The 18558-nt window shown below is 34.8% G+C and overlaps 1 protein-coding gene across 6 annotated transcripts in view; it reads right to left on the reverse strand.

Moving 5' to 3' along the window:
* Nucleotides 1-18558, reverse strand: part of LRBA (LPS responsive beige-like anchor protein) — a 629646-nt gene that overhangs the window by 509171 nt on the left and 101917 nt on the right. For all 6 annotated transcript variants that reach the window (XM_066386366.1, XM_066386375.1, XM_066386349.1 and 3 more), the window contains exons 17-22: nucleotides 17796-17893; nucleotides 13984-14076; nucleotides 12731-12839; nucleotides 12069-12150; nucleotides 8876-8999; nucleotides 8384-8576 (exon numbers count right to left, since the gene is read on the reverse strand). In XM_066386366.1, coding sequence (XP_066242463.1) covers nucleotides 8384-8576; nucleotides 8876-8999; nucleotides 12069-12150; nucleotides 12731-12839; nucleotides 13984-14076; nucleotides 17796-17893 — 699 coding nt within the window. The remainder of the gene's footprint in view (nucleotides 1-8383; nucleotides 8577-8875; nucleotides 9000-12068; nucleotides 12151-12730; nucleotides 12840-13983; nucleotides 14077-17795; nucleotides 17894-18558) is intronic.

The following is an 18558-nucleotide window of genomic DNA, read 5'->3' on the forward strand; positions in this document are numbered from 1 at the left end:
CCATTCTATTTTAAAAATAGATGTCAAGACACTAAAATTCCAAAAATATTTACATAGCAATATTTAAATATATTCCTTTATATAAACCTTATGAAACAGAAACACCTTTAGTCAATAAAGGAAATTCATGCAAAGAAATAGAAGAGGCATTTATTAAACATTAAAATTAAAGATGAAAACTTTAAAAATAAACTTAATTTTTCTTCCCCTCCCTCATAGAGTTAAGTAAAGCTTTAGCATTTATATTTTAAAGTATACTTTTAACAGTAAAAAGTGATAGGAGCACATATAAAATTAACCCAGTTCGTTTAAAAAGCATTTATTCCACTTTGTAATTATAATCCTAAAACTTGAATCAAAGGCTGGTTCTTGGCCCAATTTAGGGAAAAGAGACTTCTCCATAAAGAAACTACATATTTTCTTTGCAAAGGTTTTAAGATCTGTGTAAATCCCTATGTCACAGAGTAAGTAAAAATATAAACTGATTAATCAAAACTAAATAGATATCACACAAAACATAAAGCCTACTTTGGGTTTGTTGTGAATCTAAAAAAACTAATTTCAGCCCAGCCTGTGGGAGCGCAGTGAATAAAGCATTGACCTAGAACACTGAGGTTGCCGGTTCAAAACTCTGGGCTTGCCTGGTCAAGAAACATACAAGAAGCAACTACTACGAGTTGATGCCTCCTGTTCCCTCCTCTAAAAATCAATAAATAAAATCTTTAAAAAGAAAATAAATAAATAAAAATAGAATTGGGAAGAATTTTCAAATAATACATAAAAACATTACTTTGTATTTCTCCTGTGCCAGAACACATGCTACCAGGACTACGAAAAAAGGATTACCTAATTAAGAAAAACAATTATGAGATCTTAACTGGGATCCATATTTATATAGTATCTTTCTATTCCCCATACTTCTAAAGAGTGTATCATATTATATTAACAGCTTAGTATTTGGAGGAGGGAAGCAAAGAATTTTATAAAAAGAATTCCCTGACACTAGGGCAGTGCTCACAATCTAGACTCTAGAGTGCATCAGAAGGGCTTTTTTTAAAATACAGGTTTCTGAGATCACCCCATGAAATTCAGATTAAGATTCTAATGTGGGGTTCACAATAATATATACTCTTAAATTACTCTGAGATTTAAAATGGCTGCATTTTAAATGATGAGGTGGTCCCCAAACCATCCAGCGTGTGATGGTGGCACAGGAACTTGAAAGGCGCCTGCTGCAGCTCTTTCATGAATCACTGGTAAGAGAGGACTGAGACACTACGGCACACAAGAGATGGCATGGCGCCACAGGACAGCTGAACAAAACAGGCCCAGTGACAGTGTAGTTCTTCTTCTCCTCCCTCCAACAAACATTTAATGTGCAACTGCTCTAAGTACTCGGCACTACACACAGCTCTCGAGGAGACATGGAGAAGTAGAAAGCCCTTCATCCCTGCTAATGACAGCTTACAATTAACAGTCAACAGAAGAAATCACTTTTAACCAACCCTCTAAGGATAGGACCTGAGAGATTACAGATTCGTACCTGATGAAATGCTAGCCTCCATTTGCCATGTTACTCATGGCTGCTCTTCTTCATGCACACTACACACTTATTCTTTCCTGCCTTGTTCTTTAGCTGTTTTTAAATATACGTTATCTCCCATATTAGAAAGTAACTTCTTCTAAAATAAGAGCTGTTCCTGACTCATCTACCTTTCATAGTAATTAGAAGGTACTCAAAAGGAAGATAGGAAGAACGGAAGAAGTAGAAGCAAAAAAGAAAGAGGACAGAAAAGGCAGAGGTGGACAGAAGAAATGGGCAACTGGAGTAAGACCTAGACACAGTGACTAGAAATAAATTAAGAGTCCACAGCTTGTTGGAGTAGAGAGGGAGAGAGGGAGAAAGGGAGAGAGTGAGTGAGGAAGTGAGAGGAGAGAGCGGAAGGAAGAGGGGCAAGGAGGGCACTGGGATAGGGAAATGAGAAGGGAGAAGGAGGGCGAGAGACACTTAGAGAGCAAAAGAAAAGCAAGTGCTGTGAATTTACACAAAATGACATGGCCCAAGAGCACAAACTGTCCCACAGAAGTGATTTAACTAGCACAGTCTTGAAAAACATAAAGGATTTGGGTAGGTACAGAGAAGCACACCATGCATGCCATGAATAAACAAAAATAAAGATTTAACAAAGCAGGACACATATTAGAAAGACTAGGACCAGCAGAGCCCGAGTGGAGATTCTGGTCAAGTGAAACAATGGGAGGTGGCATGGGAAATACCTTTCTGCAAAGGGAATAGTGAAAGACTAGGTAGGAAATTATTCTGCAAACAAATCTTACTTGTAAAACAAAAACAAAAACCAAAGAAATCTTACTTTCCTAAGATTAAAACAAAATGTTTATGTGCATTATTCCATACATAGGTGGGACATAGTGGGACATAAAAGTGAGACTAAGAGACATTGATAAGAGTGTGGTGGTTATGGGGGGGGCATAAAGAAAACTAGATAGAAGGTGACAGAGGACAATCTGACTTTGGGTGATGGGTATGCAACATAATTGAATGACAAGATAACCTGGACATGTTATCTTTGAATATATGTATCCTGATTTATTGATGTCGCCCCATTAAAAAAATAAAATTATTTAAAAAAAAAAGTTTATGGAGATAATAGCACATATATGTATTTTTAAATTCTGTATGTTCTTTTTTTAAGACAGTTTTATTTATTTATTTATTTTTATTTTTAACAGAGACAGAGAGTGAGTCAGAGAGAGGGATAGATAGGGACAGACAGACAGGAACGGAGAGAGATGAGAGGCATCAATCATCAGTTTTTCGAGGAAACACCTTAGTTGTTCATTGATTGCTTTCTCCTATGTGCCTTGACCGCGGGCCTTCAGCAAACTGAGAAACCCCTTGCTAGAGCCAGCGACCTTGGGTCCAAGCTGGTGAGCTTTTGCTCAAACCAGATGAGCCCGCGCTCAAGCTGGCGACCTCCGGGTCTCAAACCTGGGTCTTCCGCATCCCAGTCCGACGCTCTATCCACTGCACCACCGCCTGGTCAGGCCGTATATGTATTTTTAGCTTAATAAATCTAGAGGAAAATAAAAGCTAAGGATACTGACTATTATAAGTGATCTACACATGAATGAAGAGTTAGAAATCATTAAGAAAAACTTAAAAGTAGAAAAAAGACAAAATCTTGTAAAAATAAGAACTCTAATAGCATCAAGGATTAGAAAAAGAAACATTACTTAGAACCCAGTAATTCTACTACTACTTATATATTTTAGAGCAGTGCTTTTTCCAAACTGAGGTAATTCAGGTGGCAGGTCATAGAATCTCTTACTGGGGTATCAGCAGCAATTTTAAATGAAAAAGAATAAAAAAGTAAGAGTGCATCACTACATACTAAGGTTTAATAAGGGTAAATACTGTCTCATGAAACTCCTGTTTCAGGTGTGTGTATATGCATACCTGGTCACAATAAATTTCTGTGAGCCACAGTTATAAAAAATTTGAAAATGATAACTGTATTAAAAACTTTTGCCTTTGAGCACCTGAGCTATTCATAACATTGAAAACAAATGAACCAAAGCTATATGTAATAATAAAAAAAAAAATTTAAATGCTTGAAAGAAAAAGACTAAGTCAGAGATAAGCCCACATAGTATGACATCATTTTCATAAAATGTAACAGACAACAGTAGATAATATTTAGAAATATAGTTTTTAGCTTTTTTAAAATTTTAAAATTTTTTTTTTATTTTAGTGAGGAGAGAGAGAGAGAGAAAGAGAGAACTGGGGGAGGAGCAAGAAGCATCAACTCCCATATGTGCCTTGACCAGGCAAACCCAGGGCTTCGAACCGGCAACCTCAGTGTTCCAGGTCGACGCTTCATCCACTGCGCCACTGCAGATTAGGCTATTTTTTAGCTTTTTAAAGGAAATGATACATACAAAATTCAAAGCAGTGATTAGATTTAAAGTGAATAGGGGTGCGGTTGGATAAGACAACCACACAGCTTGTTCTTAAGTTGGGTAGTCACAATTCTTCTTTTATAAATAACACTTCAGAGCAGCTATTTTTATCAGTGTCATAAGAAGTTTTAAAACATGCAATATCTGGCCCTGGCTTGTTGGCTCAGTGGTAGAGCGACGGCCAGGCGTGTGGATGTCCCAGGTAAGGGCACACAGGAAAAGCGACCGTCTGCTTCTCCACCCCTCCCCCTCCCCTTCTCTCTCTCTCTCTCTCTCTCTCTCTCTCTCCTCCTCCTCCTCCTCCTTTTCCTCCTCCTCCTCCCACAACCATGGCTCAATTGGAGCAAACTGGCCTCTGCCTCAGGCACTAAGAAAAGCTCAGCTGCTGAGCAATGGAGCAACACCCCAGATGGGCTGTAGGGGGCTTGCCAGGTGGACCCAGTCAGGGTACAAATGGAAATCTGTCTCTGCCCCCTGCCTCTCAAAAAAAAAAGAATGCAATATCTATTTAGTCAGGGCACTGACCTCTTTTCCCTTAGATTGGCTAATAAAAAATGACAACAGCCAACACAACCATAGCTGTCCAGTGAGACTAAATCAAAACTATACATTTTTTTTTGCAGATCAGCAAAAAAATATATCTTTTGGCATGCCACAGAATTTTAGCGATTAGCTTATGTGTGTCCTGAGATGAAAAAGGTTGAAAATCACTGCTTCATAGCACATATGCTACACAAATTATTTTGGATGTAATTGAGTCTTTCTAAATTGTATTTACATCACACATGAATGACATGTGCCAGAGCTGGCATGCTGGCAGTAAGGAAAACAAGAGAAAAGACAGAGCTGTAATAATGGAAAATAGTCATTGAGCATTTAATTCTATTTTCCATGATTTCACTCATTAACTCTCAATCCCGACTATACATAGACACACACATAGATCCACATTTCCCATTTCTAGATTAGACACTCATTGTTAAGAAAAGGTGAGAAGCTTGCCTGAGTTTACAAAACTAAAACTTACTATAAATCAGAATTTAAACCCAGAACTATCCTGTCTTCAAAGCCCATGTTCTCCTCATTACCTACACAAATAAACTGGTAACTATGTAAAAACGTTTAGTCGTAACTGCTCAAAAGCACCTAGGATATCTCCTAGTCCGATCCTTAATTTTTCAGATAGGAAATTCTAAGAGACTAGGCCATTAGCCCTAAACACCCTGTGACTTAAGCAGTTCTCAAACTTTTTGATCTTAGGATACTTCACACTTTTAAACAGCCCCAGAGGCCCCACAAACACTTTTTATTTATATGGGGTATATCTATCACTAATTATCATAATAGAGATTAAGAAATTTACAAATAATTTATTAATAAACCCATTATGTTAAATTTTTTTGTAAAAATGACAATTTTTAAAAGTAAAATAATAATGAAAAGTGTTATTAATTCACATTTTTTGCATGTCTTTAAATTATGGCTTAATAGAAGATTGTTGCATTCTAATATCTACTTTTACATTCAATCTAATGGGTTATATTATTTAGATTAAAATATTTTTAAAAATCTACCCTCAAACAGATCTGCAGTTATAAAAGGAGGACTTCACTCACTCCCTGAAAAGGTCTCCTAGGCTCCCATGTCCTCAGGCAGGACATTAAGGATTGCTGCTCTCAAGGTTATATCCTTCCTAAGGCCCTGAACAAACTACAGTGTACACGAAAGTACTGACTTAACAGACACTATTTAGAAAATCTAAAAAATCTAATTTATACTGGCACTTCCCCAAGCTAGAATTCCCCCAGATATATCTGAAATCCAATCCAAATGTATATGAGGCCCACACTCAGCCCATTTTTCTCACGACTGTTTATAAACGGAAAACAGTTCTAGCAGAAAATCAGTCCAGACTGCTGCAGCCCACTACAACAGAAACCAGAACAGCTGCGCATCAGCACAAGCCAAGGAAGTTAGACAAGAGGTGGCAGTTTCTGTAAAGTACGGAACAGTGAATATTTCAGGCCTACGGCCTATACGGTTTCTAGTCAAATACTCAACATTTGTAACACGAAAGCAGTCACACAATATATACGAATAAATGGAAGTGGCTGTGTTTCAATTAAACTTTATTTTCAGAAACAGGTCAGGGATGTTAGGCTGAACCCTAACTTAACTAAACAGATCGGTTCAAAACTATGGTAGCTAAAACATAGGCACTATATATGATTCTCTAAAATCACATTTGTTTCTTATTTAGCACTGAATTGTTCTCAAACATAAATTTGTAGGGTAATATCTCCTACTCTAAGATATCTCTGTAACACCATATTAGAGTAATGCACTTTCCTCTCATTCAGAAGATGCTTAAGTAACTAAAAGTTACTCAAATACCTAAAAAACAAACATTTAAGAACTGACAATGTATTCCAATACAGTGGCAAAATACTCCAGAGTAATAACTATAATAGTCAATAAAATAAAATACTTAAACCAATTTATCATTTTTGTTCCTTCTACTCAATTTATAATTATATATTTATATTCCTTCTGAGTACAGAAAGTTATTAAATAAAATACAAAAACATAAACCATAAAGAAATAAATTTTACTACATTATTTGAAACATAAAATTTCCTCAGAAGACAAATGACATAAACCTCCAGAAATGGATAAGCCACAAATTGGCAGAAGACATCTGTAAACTATATATCTAGTAAATGATTAAGACCAAGAATATATAAAGACCTACCACAAAACAGCAAGAAATTGAAAATTAGTATTATATTAGTATAGCATTTAAAATTCATCCAATTTGCAGATTTTAAAACTCCAGCCATACCAAATCTTGAGATAAAATGGACCAATGATAACTTATTGCTGGTGAGAATGTAAACTGTTATACCACTTTGGAAAAAAATATCATTTTCTTATAATGTTCAACATCTGCATCTTAAAAGTCAGCAATTACATTTCCAGGAATATATAAAGAGAGAAACTTCTGAATATATACAAAATATATCAAAAATGCTCATCAACTGGGGAATGAGTAAAGTCATAAAATGGAATACAATACAAATAAGAAGATTAACACACCTACATGGGTCAATATGAATGAATCTCAAACAATAAGTAAAAACAGTAAGCTGCAGAAAAATGCTTTAATATATTAAGTATAAACAAAAAACAGTATTCTTTATTGTTCAGAATTTTTTAATATATATGTGTATGTGTGTGTGTGTGTGTTATTAAAAATGTATTTGTAAGAAATAGAAATAATAAAAACACCAAATTCGGGTTAGTGGGGAAGAAGGGGGGATAAGAATGGCAGACAACCCAACTGGGATGGGGAAGCCAACTTCATAAACAGCGGCAGGTCTATTATTCCTTACACCTTTATGTATGTCCAGAATATTTCATTAAAAATTTTACGCAAACAAAAAAAAGTTCACAGACATAGACTACAGTATGAGGATTATAAGAGGGGAAAAGGGGGGAGGGGAGGTAAAAGTGAGTATGGGGGGATAGATGGTGATGGAAGGAGACTTGACTTGGGGGAGTGAACGCACAATGCAATATACAGATGGTGTGTTACAGAACTGTACACCTGGACTGTATATAACTTTGTTAACCAATATCACCCCAATAAATTCAATAAATTTTTTTTTTAAATTAAACATAAATAAAAAAAAACTTGTGACATAACTGAGAAATAGCTTTTAAGACATCCTCACTTCATAGTAAAAAAAATTGACATTCACAAAGCCACAATTAAAAGCCCACTTAAAAGAAGGAAAGAAAGAGAAATGAAAGGAAAAGGAAAAGGTAACAAAAACTAAATTAACAGGTCTTAGATGTTTAGAAACTGCAAATCATCAGTCAAAATACAAAAGAAAACCAAGAAAAGGTTATACATAAATAACTTACAATGGCTTAAGCTTAAAAAGAAATAAAAAACAGATTAGTAGATTCTTCCAAACCAAATTTTTAACTGGCTGAAACATGACCATAGGGCAAACATCAGCTTAGTTTTATTCAACCACTTTACATACTGAAATAACTTCTCATCTTTGAATATACTACGCCACCTTGTGTTCAAAAGCTTCAGATCACTATAAAATTCAGAGGACCATACCTGAAATCAGCTACTCGAAAATATGCTGTTTCATGAGGTTTTAAGTTAAGCACATAAAATACTGACATTTGGAAAAAAAACTTGTTTCTGAAGAAATTTGTAATACTTTATATTTCTTTGCAGTTATTCTGTTTTAATTGTTCATTTCACTTATATAAAATAATCTGCCTTTTTCACCCTTGATTTTAAATACGTAAAATGTTTTTAAATGAAAACTCAAAATTATAAACATTTAAAATGCTAAAACACTTTCATGAAAAAGCTTACCTTTGAGTGCGTAATTGATAAGGTGTCTACCCACACACGCCAGCCACCCCACTCATATTTGACTGCATGGTACAGTAGGATTCTGAATATGGCATATACCATTTCTGTTATCTTTTGCTCCTCAGAATTCTTAGGATTAAAGTAGCAGAGAGAAAGCATCCACTCTTGCCACACAGAGCACTGTAGCAAGCTCCTGAAAATTTTAAGAGGATACTAGATTACTTAAATCATCTGAAAAGAATTCTAAAAAGTAAAATTTCATAACCAAATACAACAAAACATCCACCTTTATCTATGTATTCAAAACAATTAAAGAATGTGATACTGAAAACTCAATTTCATTATATGGTAGGTTACTTATATACCCTTAATGACAAAAGCATATGGAAAATTCACTTCACAGTATTTTTTAAGGCAAATTTTCTTAGAACAAATGGGCTTATTCAAAGCTGGACCTGAATAATGCAAATAAATACTTTCTTATATGCTCACCTTCTGTTTTCTCTACTGTTATTAAAAAGTTTAATCATGTCAGAAAGAAAGGCTCTGCGAACCTCCATGCTCTCTGGGCACTGCGGAGAATTTCGAAGTAGGGTGGCAATTACTTTTAGTATCTCTGTAAGACAATCCGTAAATTGGTAAAAATCCAGAACACTACAAAAATTTCATCATGGAAGATCATCAATATATGCAATTTGTCTCCTTTCCCTGATATAAATGTCAATTAAAAACATCCTCCTTCGTGTTATAAAAAAAAATCATCTGCCAGAAAGAATGACAATCCATTCATTAGCAAAAATCCATAAACAAGAACTTTTTTTTTTTAATTTCACTAATAGGATGTGTAAAAGTAAAGTTGAATTTTAAAAGTTATAAGTTATAATAAATCAAGTTATATTATGAACAAATTAAATAGAAAAACCACTAACAATTAATTCTCCATAATCTTTGCTAATTAAAGTTCATCTTTAAAAACAACTATAATCATAAATCTCACAAAAAGAGAATAAATTCTCAACTTCAAAAATATTTATGGCCCTGGCCGGTTGGCTCAGCGGTAGAGCGTCGGCCTAGCGTGCGGAGGACCCGGGTTCGATTCCAGCCAGGGCACACAGGAGAAGCGCCCATTTGCTTCTCCACCCCTCCACCGCGCCTTCCTCTCTGTCTCTCTCTTCCCCTCCCGCAGCCAAGGCTCCATTGGAGCAAAGATGGCCCGGGCGCTGGGGATGGCTCTGTGGCCTCTGCCTCAGGCGCTAGAGTGGCTCTGGTCGCAACATGGCGATGCCCAGGATGGGCAGAGCATCGCCCCCTGGTGGGCAGAGCATCGCCCCATGGTGGGCGTGCCGGGTGGATCCCGGTCGGGCGCATGTGGGAGTCTGTCTGTCTCTCCCTGTTTCCAGCTTCAGAAAAATGCAAAAAAAAAAAAAAAAAATTTATGGTATGCATATACACTTTTCATTACCATCATGAATTTTAAAAGATGCCGGGATCTTTTTTCCACTTTATTTTTTTATATTTTTTTTTTTGTATTTTTCTGAAGTTGGAAATGGGGAGGCAGTCAGAAAGACTCCCGCATGCGCCCGACCAGGATCCACCCGGCACGCCCACCAGGGGGCGATGCTCCGCCCATCTGGGGGCGTAGCTCCGTTGCAACCAGAGCCATTCTAGCGCCTGAGGCAGAGGCCACAGAAGCCATCCTCAGCGCCTGGGCCATCTTTGCTCCAATGGAGCCTTGGTTGCGGGAGGGGAAGAGAGAGAGAGAGAGGAAGGAGAGGGGGAGGGGTGAAGAAGCAGATGGGCGCTTCTCCTGTGTGCCCTGGCCGGGGATCGAACCCGGGACTCCCGCACGCCAGGCCGACGCTCTACCACTAAGCCAACCGGCCAGGGCCTCTTTTTTCCACTTTAAAAGTACAGTGAGATACCAAAAAAAAAAAGAAGCCCAAAGAAAATTAAAACTCATCAATACTGTGAACAAATATAATTACTACTATAACGGTCTTAAATATGATGCTTGTTTGTAGGTAACCCTTTTAAATTTTTATTGACTTTATTGGGGTGACAATGATGTCTAAATTTCTTATATTTCATTTTGAGAAAATTCTTTTGAGAATTTTAAAGAATAAAATTTATACTTTAAAATATATCCTTAAATACAGAACTTTGAAAAATTAAATATATATATCAAATTTTTACCCAATTAAAAATTTAGAAATTCTAAGCCAGCCTTTGCCAAGGTTTCTGGTGGTTCTGAAGCAGTAAGCTCAAAACAGCAAATATGAAGATACTTTATTACATAATCGATGAAATTTGGGGAACAATTTAATTCTTTTAATTAAGACCCCAAATTTCTCTACAGAACAAAGATTACAATGACATTGATAATCAAGACAATGATGAAGATGATGAAGACAGGCACTTATTTGTGGGATATACTATTATGAGGCACTACTTTTAGAACAAACAGGTATCAACACATTTAGTCCTTACACAGTGATAGCTATATACGATATATTATTATCCCCCTTTTAGAGCTAAGAAAACCAAGGCACATGGAAATTAAGTAATTTACCCAAAATCACAAAACTATCAAGACATGTAGACAAGATTGGAAGCCAGGCAACTTACGTTTTTAAACACCATAGTATATTGCCTATCTTTTCAGAGATAGTATATTATACAGATAATATATTTTAAAATTCTTACTTCAGTAAATCATCTTTCTCTTAACCACATAAAATATATATATATTATTTCCAAGATTTTCTCCCTGAAGGCTAAGAAAAATTAAACTTCAGAAACATGTGGTTTTAAAACTAGTTCTGAAATTGAGTACCACAAACATAAATACAACTCACAATACAAAAAGTAATTAAATTTCAAAACTCTACAAGCCAGTTATTTTGATGTCAATAATCTTGAAAAGCAAGAGGAAAAATATACACTTTGTACAAGTACTTAAGAATTCTAAATATCAAAAGAAAAAACTGTTAAGCAGACTAAGTTCATAAACAATAAAGTAGGTAGTTTTCAATTTCAAATTTGGTATTCTTAAATTGACAGTGATTTAAGATGAAAGCTATCTCCATGGTTCATGTAATTTAGCCTGACATCACTGAATAGTGCAATCAAAATTTTACTGAACATCTGCACATGCATTAAACCAAGATCTGATGCATATAATCCTTCAAAATATCTACATAAACATTTCCACATAACTGAAGGTCAATTTGAAGTTAAATTCAGCATCAAACATAAATAAAACTATTATTATATCACACCCTGTAATGAAATATTCTCCAATGTATTTTCAACAATATCAACTTTAGGTTTTTCATGGCCTAAAAGTATAAAAAAAGGAGAGACTGGGAGAAAGGGGTGAAGGTGCTCACTCAAAGGGTGAAAACGACCAGTTACAAGATGACTAACTTCTGAAGATGTAAAAACAATACTGTAACAACAGTAAACAATATTGTACTATATATGTGAAAGTTGCTAATAGTGTAGAGCTTAAAAGTTTATACCATACAAAAAATTATAACTATGAAGTGAAGGATATGGTAGCTAACCTTATTGTGACAAATATTTCACAATATATACATCCACCAAAACATTAGGGTGAACATCGGAAACTTACCTACCATTTCAATAAAGAAAAACAAACATTTAAAGCATATTAAATACATACGAGGATTTTGTATCTTTACTGAAGAATCAGGATCTGGATGCTGTTTATGTATGACTTGAGTACAAATCTGTTCTATAAGAATCTACAAAAATAAAACAATAAATGACATTATCATAATCACTGTATTACCATCACCATTAGTGATGTTTAAGTATAACACTAATCAACACTAATTATACAATCCAACATTATCATGGTAAATATCTTCTGCACTATATTCAATGATTTCAACACTGGAACTCTAGTTTTACTTAATCATAAAATGAGACATCAACTAGTCAATACAATGAAGGAAATACTTAAAAAGAAGACTGGATGCTTAATAATTCACATATTAATAGATTTATTCATATATGCAACCACCTCTCGTTTATATAACTAATTTGAAAAGTGTACATCAAACCTAAGTGATGTTATTTCACTTAAACACTGCCAACTCAATTATACAGGTATTTTTATAAGAAACTAGTAAAACAGCCCTGGCCGGGTGGCTCGGTTGATTACAGCATCACCCCGATACATCAGGGTTGCGCTTTGGTTCCCTGTTGGGACACATAAGGTAAAGAATTGATGTTTCTGTCTGTCCATATCTCTCTCTAAAATGAGTAAATATTTTTTTAAACAGAGAAACTAGTAAAATTAAATTCTGTCGACATTCCTACCTCAAATAGGACATTATACGTGGTCATTGTGATTAAATTGGTCTGAAGCATGAGTCTCTCGGCTAACAAAGAAAACAATCCATGTCCAAGCATGACTTCAGCTTTCCTTCTGTGGTGACAAAGAAAGAGTCAAATGCACAGCCTTATTACCCACTTGGCATGAACGCTGACAGAGACACAAAAATGTTTTTCACATAACCAACAAATCCCAACTCAGTAACTCTCCTGATTTTCTTCAACCTAGAACTCATGAAGTCACAAAATCTTCAAGGAGAGAAATACAAAAACGAAAGCACAGCTAAAGTTAAAAAGACTATAAGACTGGCTATGCCACACACAGCAACAGTCTCCACCAAAATCTTCAGAGTAGTTATTTGTTAACTAGTTGCTACTCTGTCAGTACTGAGCTAAGCTCTACTACGGTTGATAATCCAAAACTCAGTAAGGAGTTAGGTACAAAAACAAACCAGAGAAAAGACAAAAGAAATTAAGTCAATGATTACCATGAAGATAACAATACCAAAACTAAAGTTCCAAGCAAAAATTTAGAAACTGAAATATTACAAATTTTAATTTCTATACCTGAGTTTGTCAAAATTTTCCCCCAAATGGCTGGATTGTAAATATTCTAGTTTTGTGAGCCATATGGTCTCTGTAGCAACAACTCTGACACTGCTGTTACAACACGAAAACTGCCAATAGATGACCAGCAAATAAAGTATTGTGACTGTGTGAGAATAAAACCTTATTTACAGTCAGGGATTCAACATAAAAACCACAGTTCACCAACACTTATCTACCACCAAAATTGTTAATTTTCATAATAAAGCAATCCTGGTACAAAAATCAGTAAGAAAGATATGAATGTCTAATTCAGCTAAGAAAAGAAATTTAAGCTCTAGTTTTTAATTATGCTTATAGCAGAACACATAATGTGACAAACATCCAGGTTAATATGGCAGTTTCATAGTGCAGATAAAGCGAATGATGATCAAGTCATGTGAATGAAGTCATCGTACTCAGAATTCAGTTTATACAAAATGTGTTCCAATAATAAACAAAAATAAATGGAAAAGTTAATTTTCGTATGTGACAAAAAATATATTCCTACTCCCACTTTATTTTTAAAGTATAAAAATGAGATTAAATTTATATAGCATTTTATAAATAAAAATAAAGGAAAGAGAGACTACCTATTGTAAAATACATAAGTAATAGTTCTACAGTGCACTACATATGTCATGCATACTCACTTTGGGGCCAGTTGCTTCAAAAAGTAGCCCATTGCCTTGAGAGCTTGCACTCTGATTCCTTCATTTGTTGATGCCAAAAGTTTATAGATGACGCTGAATTAAAATTAAGAACAAATTACTGAGTACACTATTCAAAAGTAAAGATTTAAAATATACATACATGCACGCATGTAAATTTTTTCATAGTCATATGATTATAAATCTAATTTCAAATAAGATGTGGGTAAATTTAACATACATGAACATTTTAGAATGTTGATCAACTATATGTTATCTTTAGAAAACCCACTTTAAATATAAACACACATATAGATTAGAAGTCAGTGAATAAAGAAAAATATACCATTGCTAACGCTAATCGGAAGCAAAGTAGCTATATTAATTTCAGAGTGGATTTCAAATTAAGCAAAATTATCAGGGATAAAGAAGGGAATTACATAATGATAAAAGTGGCAATTTGCAAAGAAATGATAGTTTTTAATATGTGTGTGCCTAACAATAAAGTATAAAAGTATGTGAGGATAAATAGTTTAATTCACTATCATAGAGACTTTCGCATCCCTTACTCAAAAGTGAACAGACCCCAGCAGGCAGCAAAAAATCAGTAAGGACATAGGTAAATTCAACAATACCATCAATCAGTTGGTTGTAACTGCTATCTACAGACTACTCCATCCAACCACAGCTGAATACACATTTTTCTCAAGCTCACATGGAACATTCACCAAGTAGACCACATTCAGGGCCACTGAACACACCTAAACAAACGTCAAGGTTAAAAATCATATAATGTGTGTAGCCCTGGACAGGCTCAGTGGTAAAGCGTCGGTCCAGCGTGTGGAAGTCCCGGGTTTGATTCCAGGTCAGGGCACACAGGAGAAGCGCCCATCTGCTTCCCCACCCTGCTCCCTCTCGCTTCTCTCGCTTCTCTCTCTCTCTCCCCCCTCCCCCTCTCCCCCTCCTCCAGCAATGGCTCATTCGAGCAAGGCTGAGGATGGCACCAAGGGCTTGCCTCAGGCACTAAAAAGAGTTTGGTTGCCAAGCAACAGAGTAACAGTCCCAGATGGGCAGAGCATCATCCCATAGGGAGCTTGTTGGGTGGATCCCTGTCAGGAGACATGTGGGAGTCTGCCTCTCTGTCTCCCCATTTCTCACTTAATTAAAAAAAAAGAAATCATATAATGTTTGCTCTCAGACCACAATGGAATTAAACCAGAAATCAACAACAGAAAGACAGTTGTGCCTTGGCCAGATAGCTCAGTTGGTTAGAGCATCATCCCAAAGCGCAGAGGTTGCTAGTTCAATCCCCAGTCAGGGCCCATACAGGAACAGACTGATGTTCCTGTCTCTCTCACTCTCCCTTCCTCTCTCTAAAATCAATAAAATAAGCATTTTCTTAAAAAAAGAAAAAACAGTCACAAAATTCCAAAATACTTGGAGAGTAAACAACACATTTCTAAGTAACATGTAGGTTAAAGAAGAAATCTCAAGAAAAATTAAAACTATTTTCAAATAAATAAAAATGAAAATATTACATAAAAATCTATGCAGCAAAAGCTGTTCTTACAGGAAATTTTCTAGTACTGAAAGCACTTATTAAAAAAGAAGAAAACACTAAAATCAATAATCCACCCTAGGCGAAAAGAAAAAGTGGCTAAAATTGATCCAAAGTAAGTAGAATAAATAATAAATAATACAATATAAGTCAACCCAGTTAAAAACAATAATCAATAGAGAATATTAACAAAACCAAAAGCTGGTTCTTTGAAAATAAAATCAATAAGCTTCAAGCCACCCTAGGAATAAAAGAGAGAGGACACAATTCATTAATACCAGAAATAAAAGAGAGCTATCACTACAGATGCCATGGACATATAAAGGATGATAAAATACAATACTCTGAAACTCTATACCCACAAATTCTCCAACCAAATGAAAGAGACCAATTCTGTGAAAGATGCAATCTGCATAAACCTACAAAAGAAAAATTAGGTGATCTGAATAGGCTTATATTGGCTAAAGATACTGAATAATTAATAATGATCCCAAATGGAAAGAACCAAGCCAGATGTGTTCACTGGTGAATATGAACTCTACCAAATGTTTGAGGAAGAAATTAAACCAATTCTCTACAATGTCCTTCAAAGACTAGAAACAGAAGAAATACTTCCTAATCCTTTTTTTGAAGGACCATTACAAGAAAAAGACACTACAGGAAAACTACAGACCAGTATCTCTCAACAAAGATTTAAAAAATATCCTCAAAATAATATTCAAATCCAAACAAAGTATTAAAAGAATTATATACCGTGTACAAGTGAGACTTATCTCAGGTATGCAGGTTAGCTCAACATTCAAAAATCAATTAATGTATTGCATCACATAAGCAGATAAAAAAAATTACTGATCATATCAGTAGATGTAGAAAAAGCATTTGACAAAATCCAACACCCATTCATGTTAAAAACTCTAAACTAGAAACAAAGGGGAACTTTCGCAACTTAATAAAAACTATCTACAAAAAATACCCTATAGCTAACATTATACTTAAAGGGAGAAACCTGAAACTTTTCCACTATCAGGTACAAGACATGAATGTCCGCCCTCACCACTCCTTGTTGACATAATACTAGAGTTCTTGCTAATGCAGTACGGCAAGAAAAGGAAAAAGTGGTATACAGAATGTGAAGAAATATATAACACTGTCTTTGTTCACAGAAGACATATCGTCTATGAAGAAAATCAAAAAGTAGTAATCAAAAAATAACCTGGAACTAAAAAGCGATTATAGCAGGGTTACAGAATACAAAGTTAACATATTACAGTCACCTGCTTTCCTATATACCGACAAACAGTGAACAAATGTAATATGAAATTAAAGCACAAAACCATTTATATTAGCAACCAAAACATAAAAGACATAGAGCTATATCAACCAAATAGGTACAAGATCTTAATGAGGAAAACTACAAAACTGTTAAACAAAACCAAGGAACTAAATAAATGAAAGGAAAACACCCATGTTCATGGATAAGAAAACTCAATATTCTCAAGATCTCAGTTCTTCCAAACTGGCCTATAGATTCAATGTAATTCCAATCAAAACCCCAGTAAGTTATTTTGTGGATATAAACAAACCATTCTAAAGTTTATAGGGAGCAGTGTTGCTTTCAGGTGGGCTGACTTAATTCATTCAGGATCAGTGTCCTTATAAAGAGACCATAAAGCTCCCTCTCTTTCATTCTGGGCACACATAAAGAAGAGGTTATGTGAATAGTGAGAAAGTGACTATCTGCAATCCAAAGGCACTCACTAGACACCAATCCTGCCCTCATCTTGATCTGGGACTTCCAATCTCCAGAATTGTTGTTTAAGCCATCTGGTCTATAATTATTTTGTTATGGCAGCCCAAGTAGACTAATAAAATGAGGATTTGGGATTGAGGGTGGAGGAAGTATTATTATAAGTGGATGACAGAGATCTTCTCTTGGATCACAATTGAATACCACTGTTCTAAACCTAAAGATAATACTGTTAAGCAATTTGATCTTAATTTATAATAGCTGTATAATAGCACTAATTATAAAAAACAGTGGAATGAATTGACTAATCTCTCCCCTAAAATTGAACACTAACAGTGCCTCCACAATAAAAAATTTCTTAAAAAAAAAACAACACATGAAACAACAAGGTCTTTTATCTTAACTCATTTTCTAAGTTCCAGTAACACTTTTCATATCAAAAACTCTATCATCTCCCAACTAATCTCTGAAATTAAACATATTCAAAATCTTGATATATTAAACTCTTACCGTAACCCATTCCTTTGGTCAAAAGCTGGTATCATAGAGTTAGGATGTTCTGACATTAATGCAACAAGCAGCTGCAGGACATCCATTAGATTGTCATCCTAAAAATCATTTTAGAAAAAAAATTTTAAATAAGGAAAAACAATTTATTTGAACACTGAATATATCTGAAACAACATAAATTTCAACTTTAAAAAAAACAAGTAGACATATGTACATTATATACTTGTTTTAACAAATTGGCTTTTTACATACACAACCAAAAGTACTCATCACCAATAGTCAAATGATTTCTTCATAAAGAAAGAAAATGCCTTTCAGAAATATCAAGATTTCCTAAAACATATAAGTACTGGATATCTGACTTGAAAGGATTTTTTAAAGGAAGATCTATACATCAAGAAACTGGGAGGAAGGGGAACTATATTGTTCTCTTTTATTATAATAAGACATATTAGAGCCTTGAATATCTAATAGACATTGTGAATTCAGCAGTAGTGGTGGGAGAAACATCTTACGTACCATTTCCTAAAATTAACCCGAACCACTTTGTTCACTGAACACCTCTCAAGAATCTGGTTCAAAGACAACTTTTTGGGAAAAGGTGACTAAATGGTTCTCATATATTATCTATTTTCAGTATTAAAGATATAGATAACAATGAATGTTTATTGAGTCAACGTACTACTATATGTCATATAACTTGCTAACATTACAGAATAGCATAAGAGCATATATGAATTCTAAATTTTTTTTTAATTTCAAG

This window comes from Saccopteryx leptura, chromosome 1, assembly GCF_036850995.1.
Source record: "Saccopteryx leptura isolate mSacLep1 chromosome 1, mSacLep1_pri_phased_curated, whole genome shotgun sequence".
Classification (NCBI taxonomy): Eukaryota; Metazoa; Chordata; class Mammalia; order Chiroptera; family Emballonuridae; genus Saccopteryx; species Saccopteryx leptura.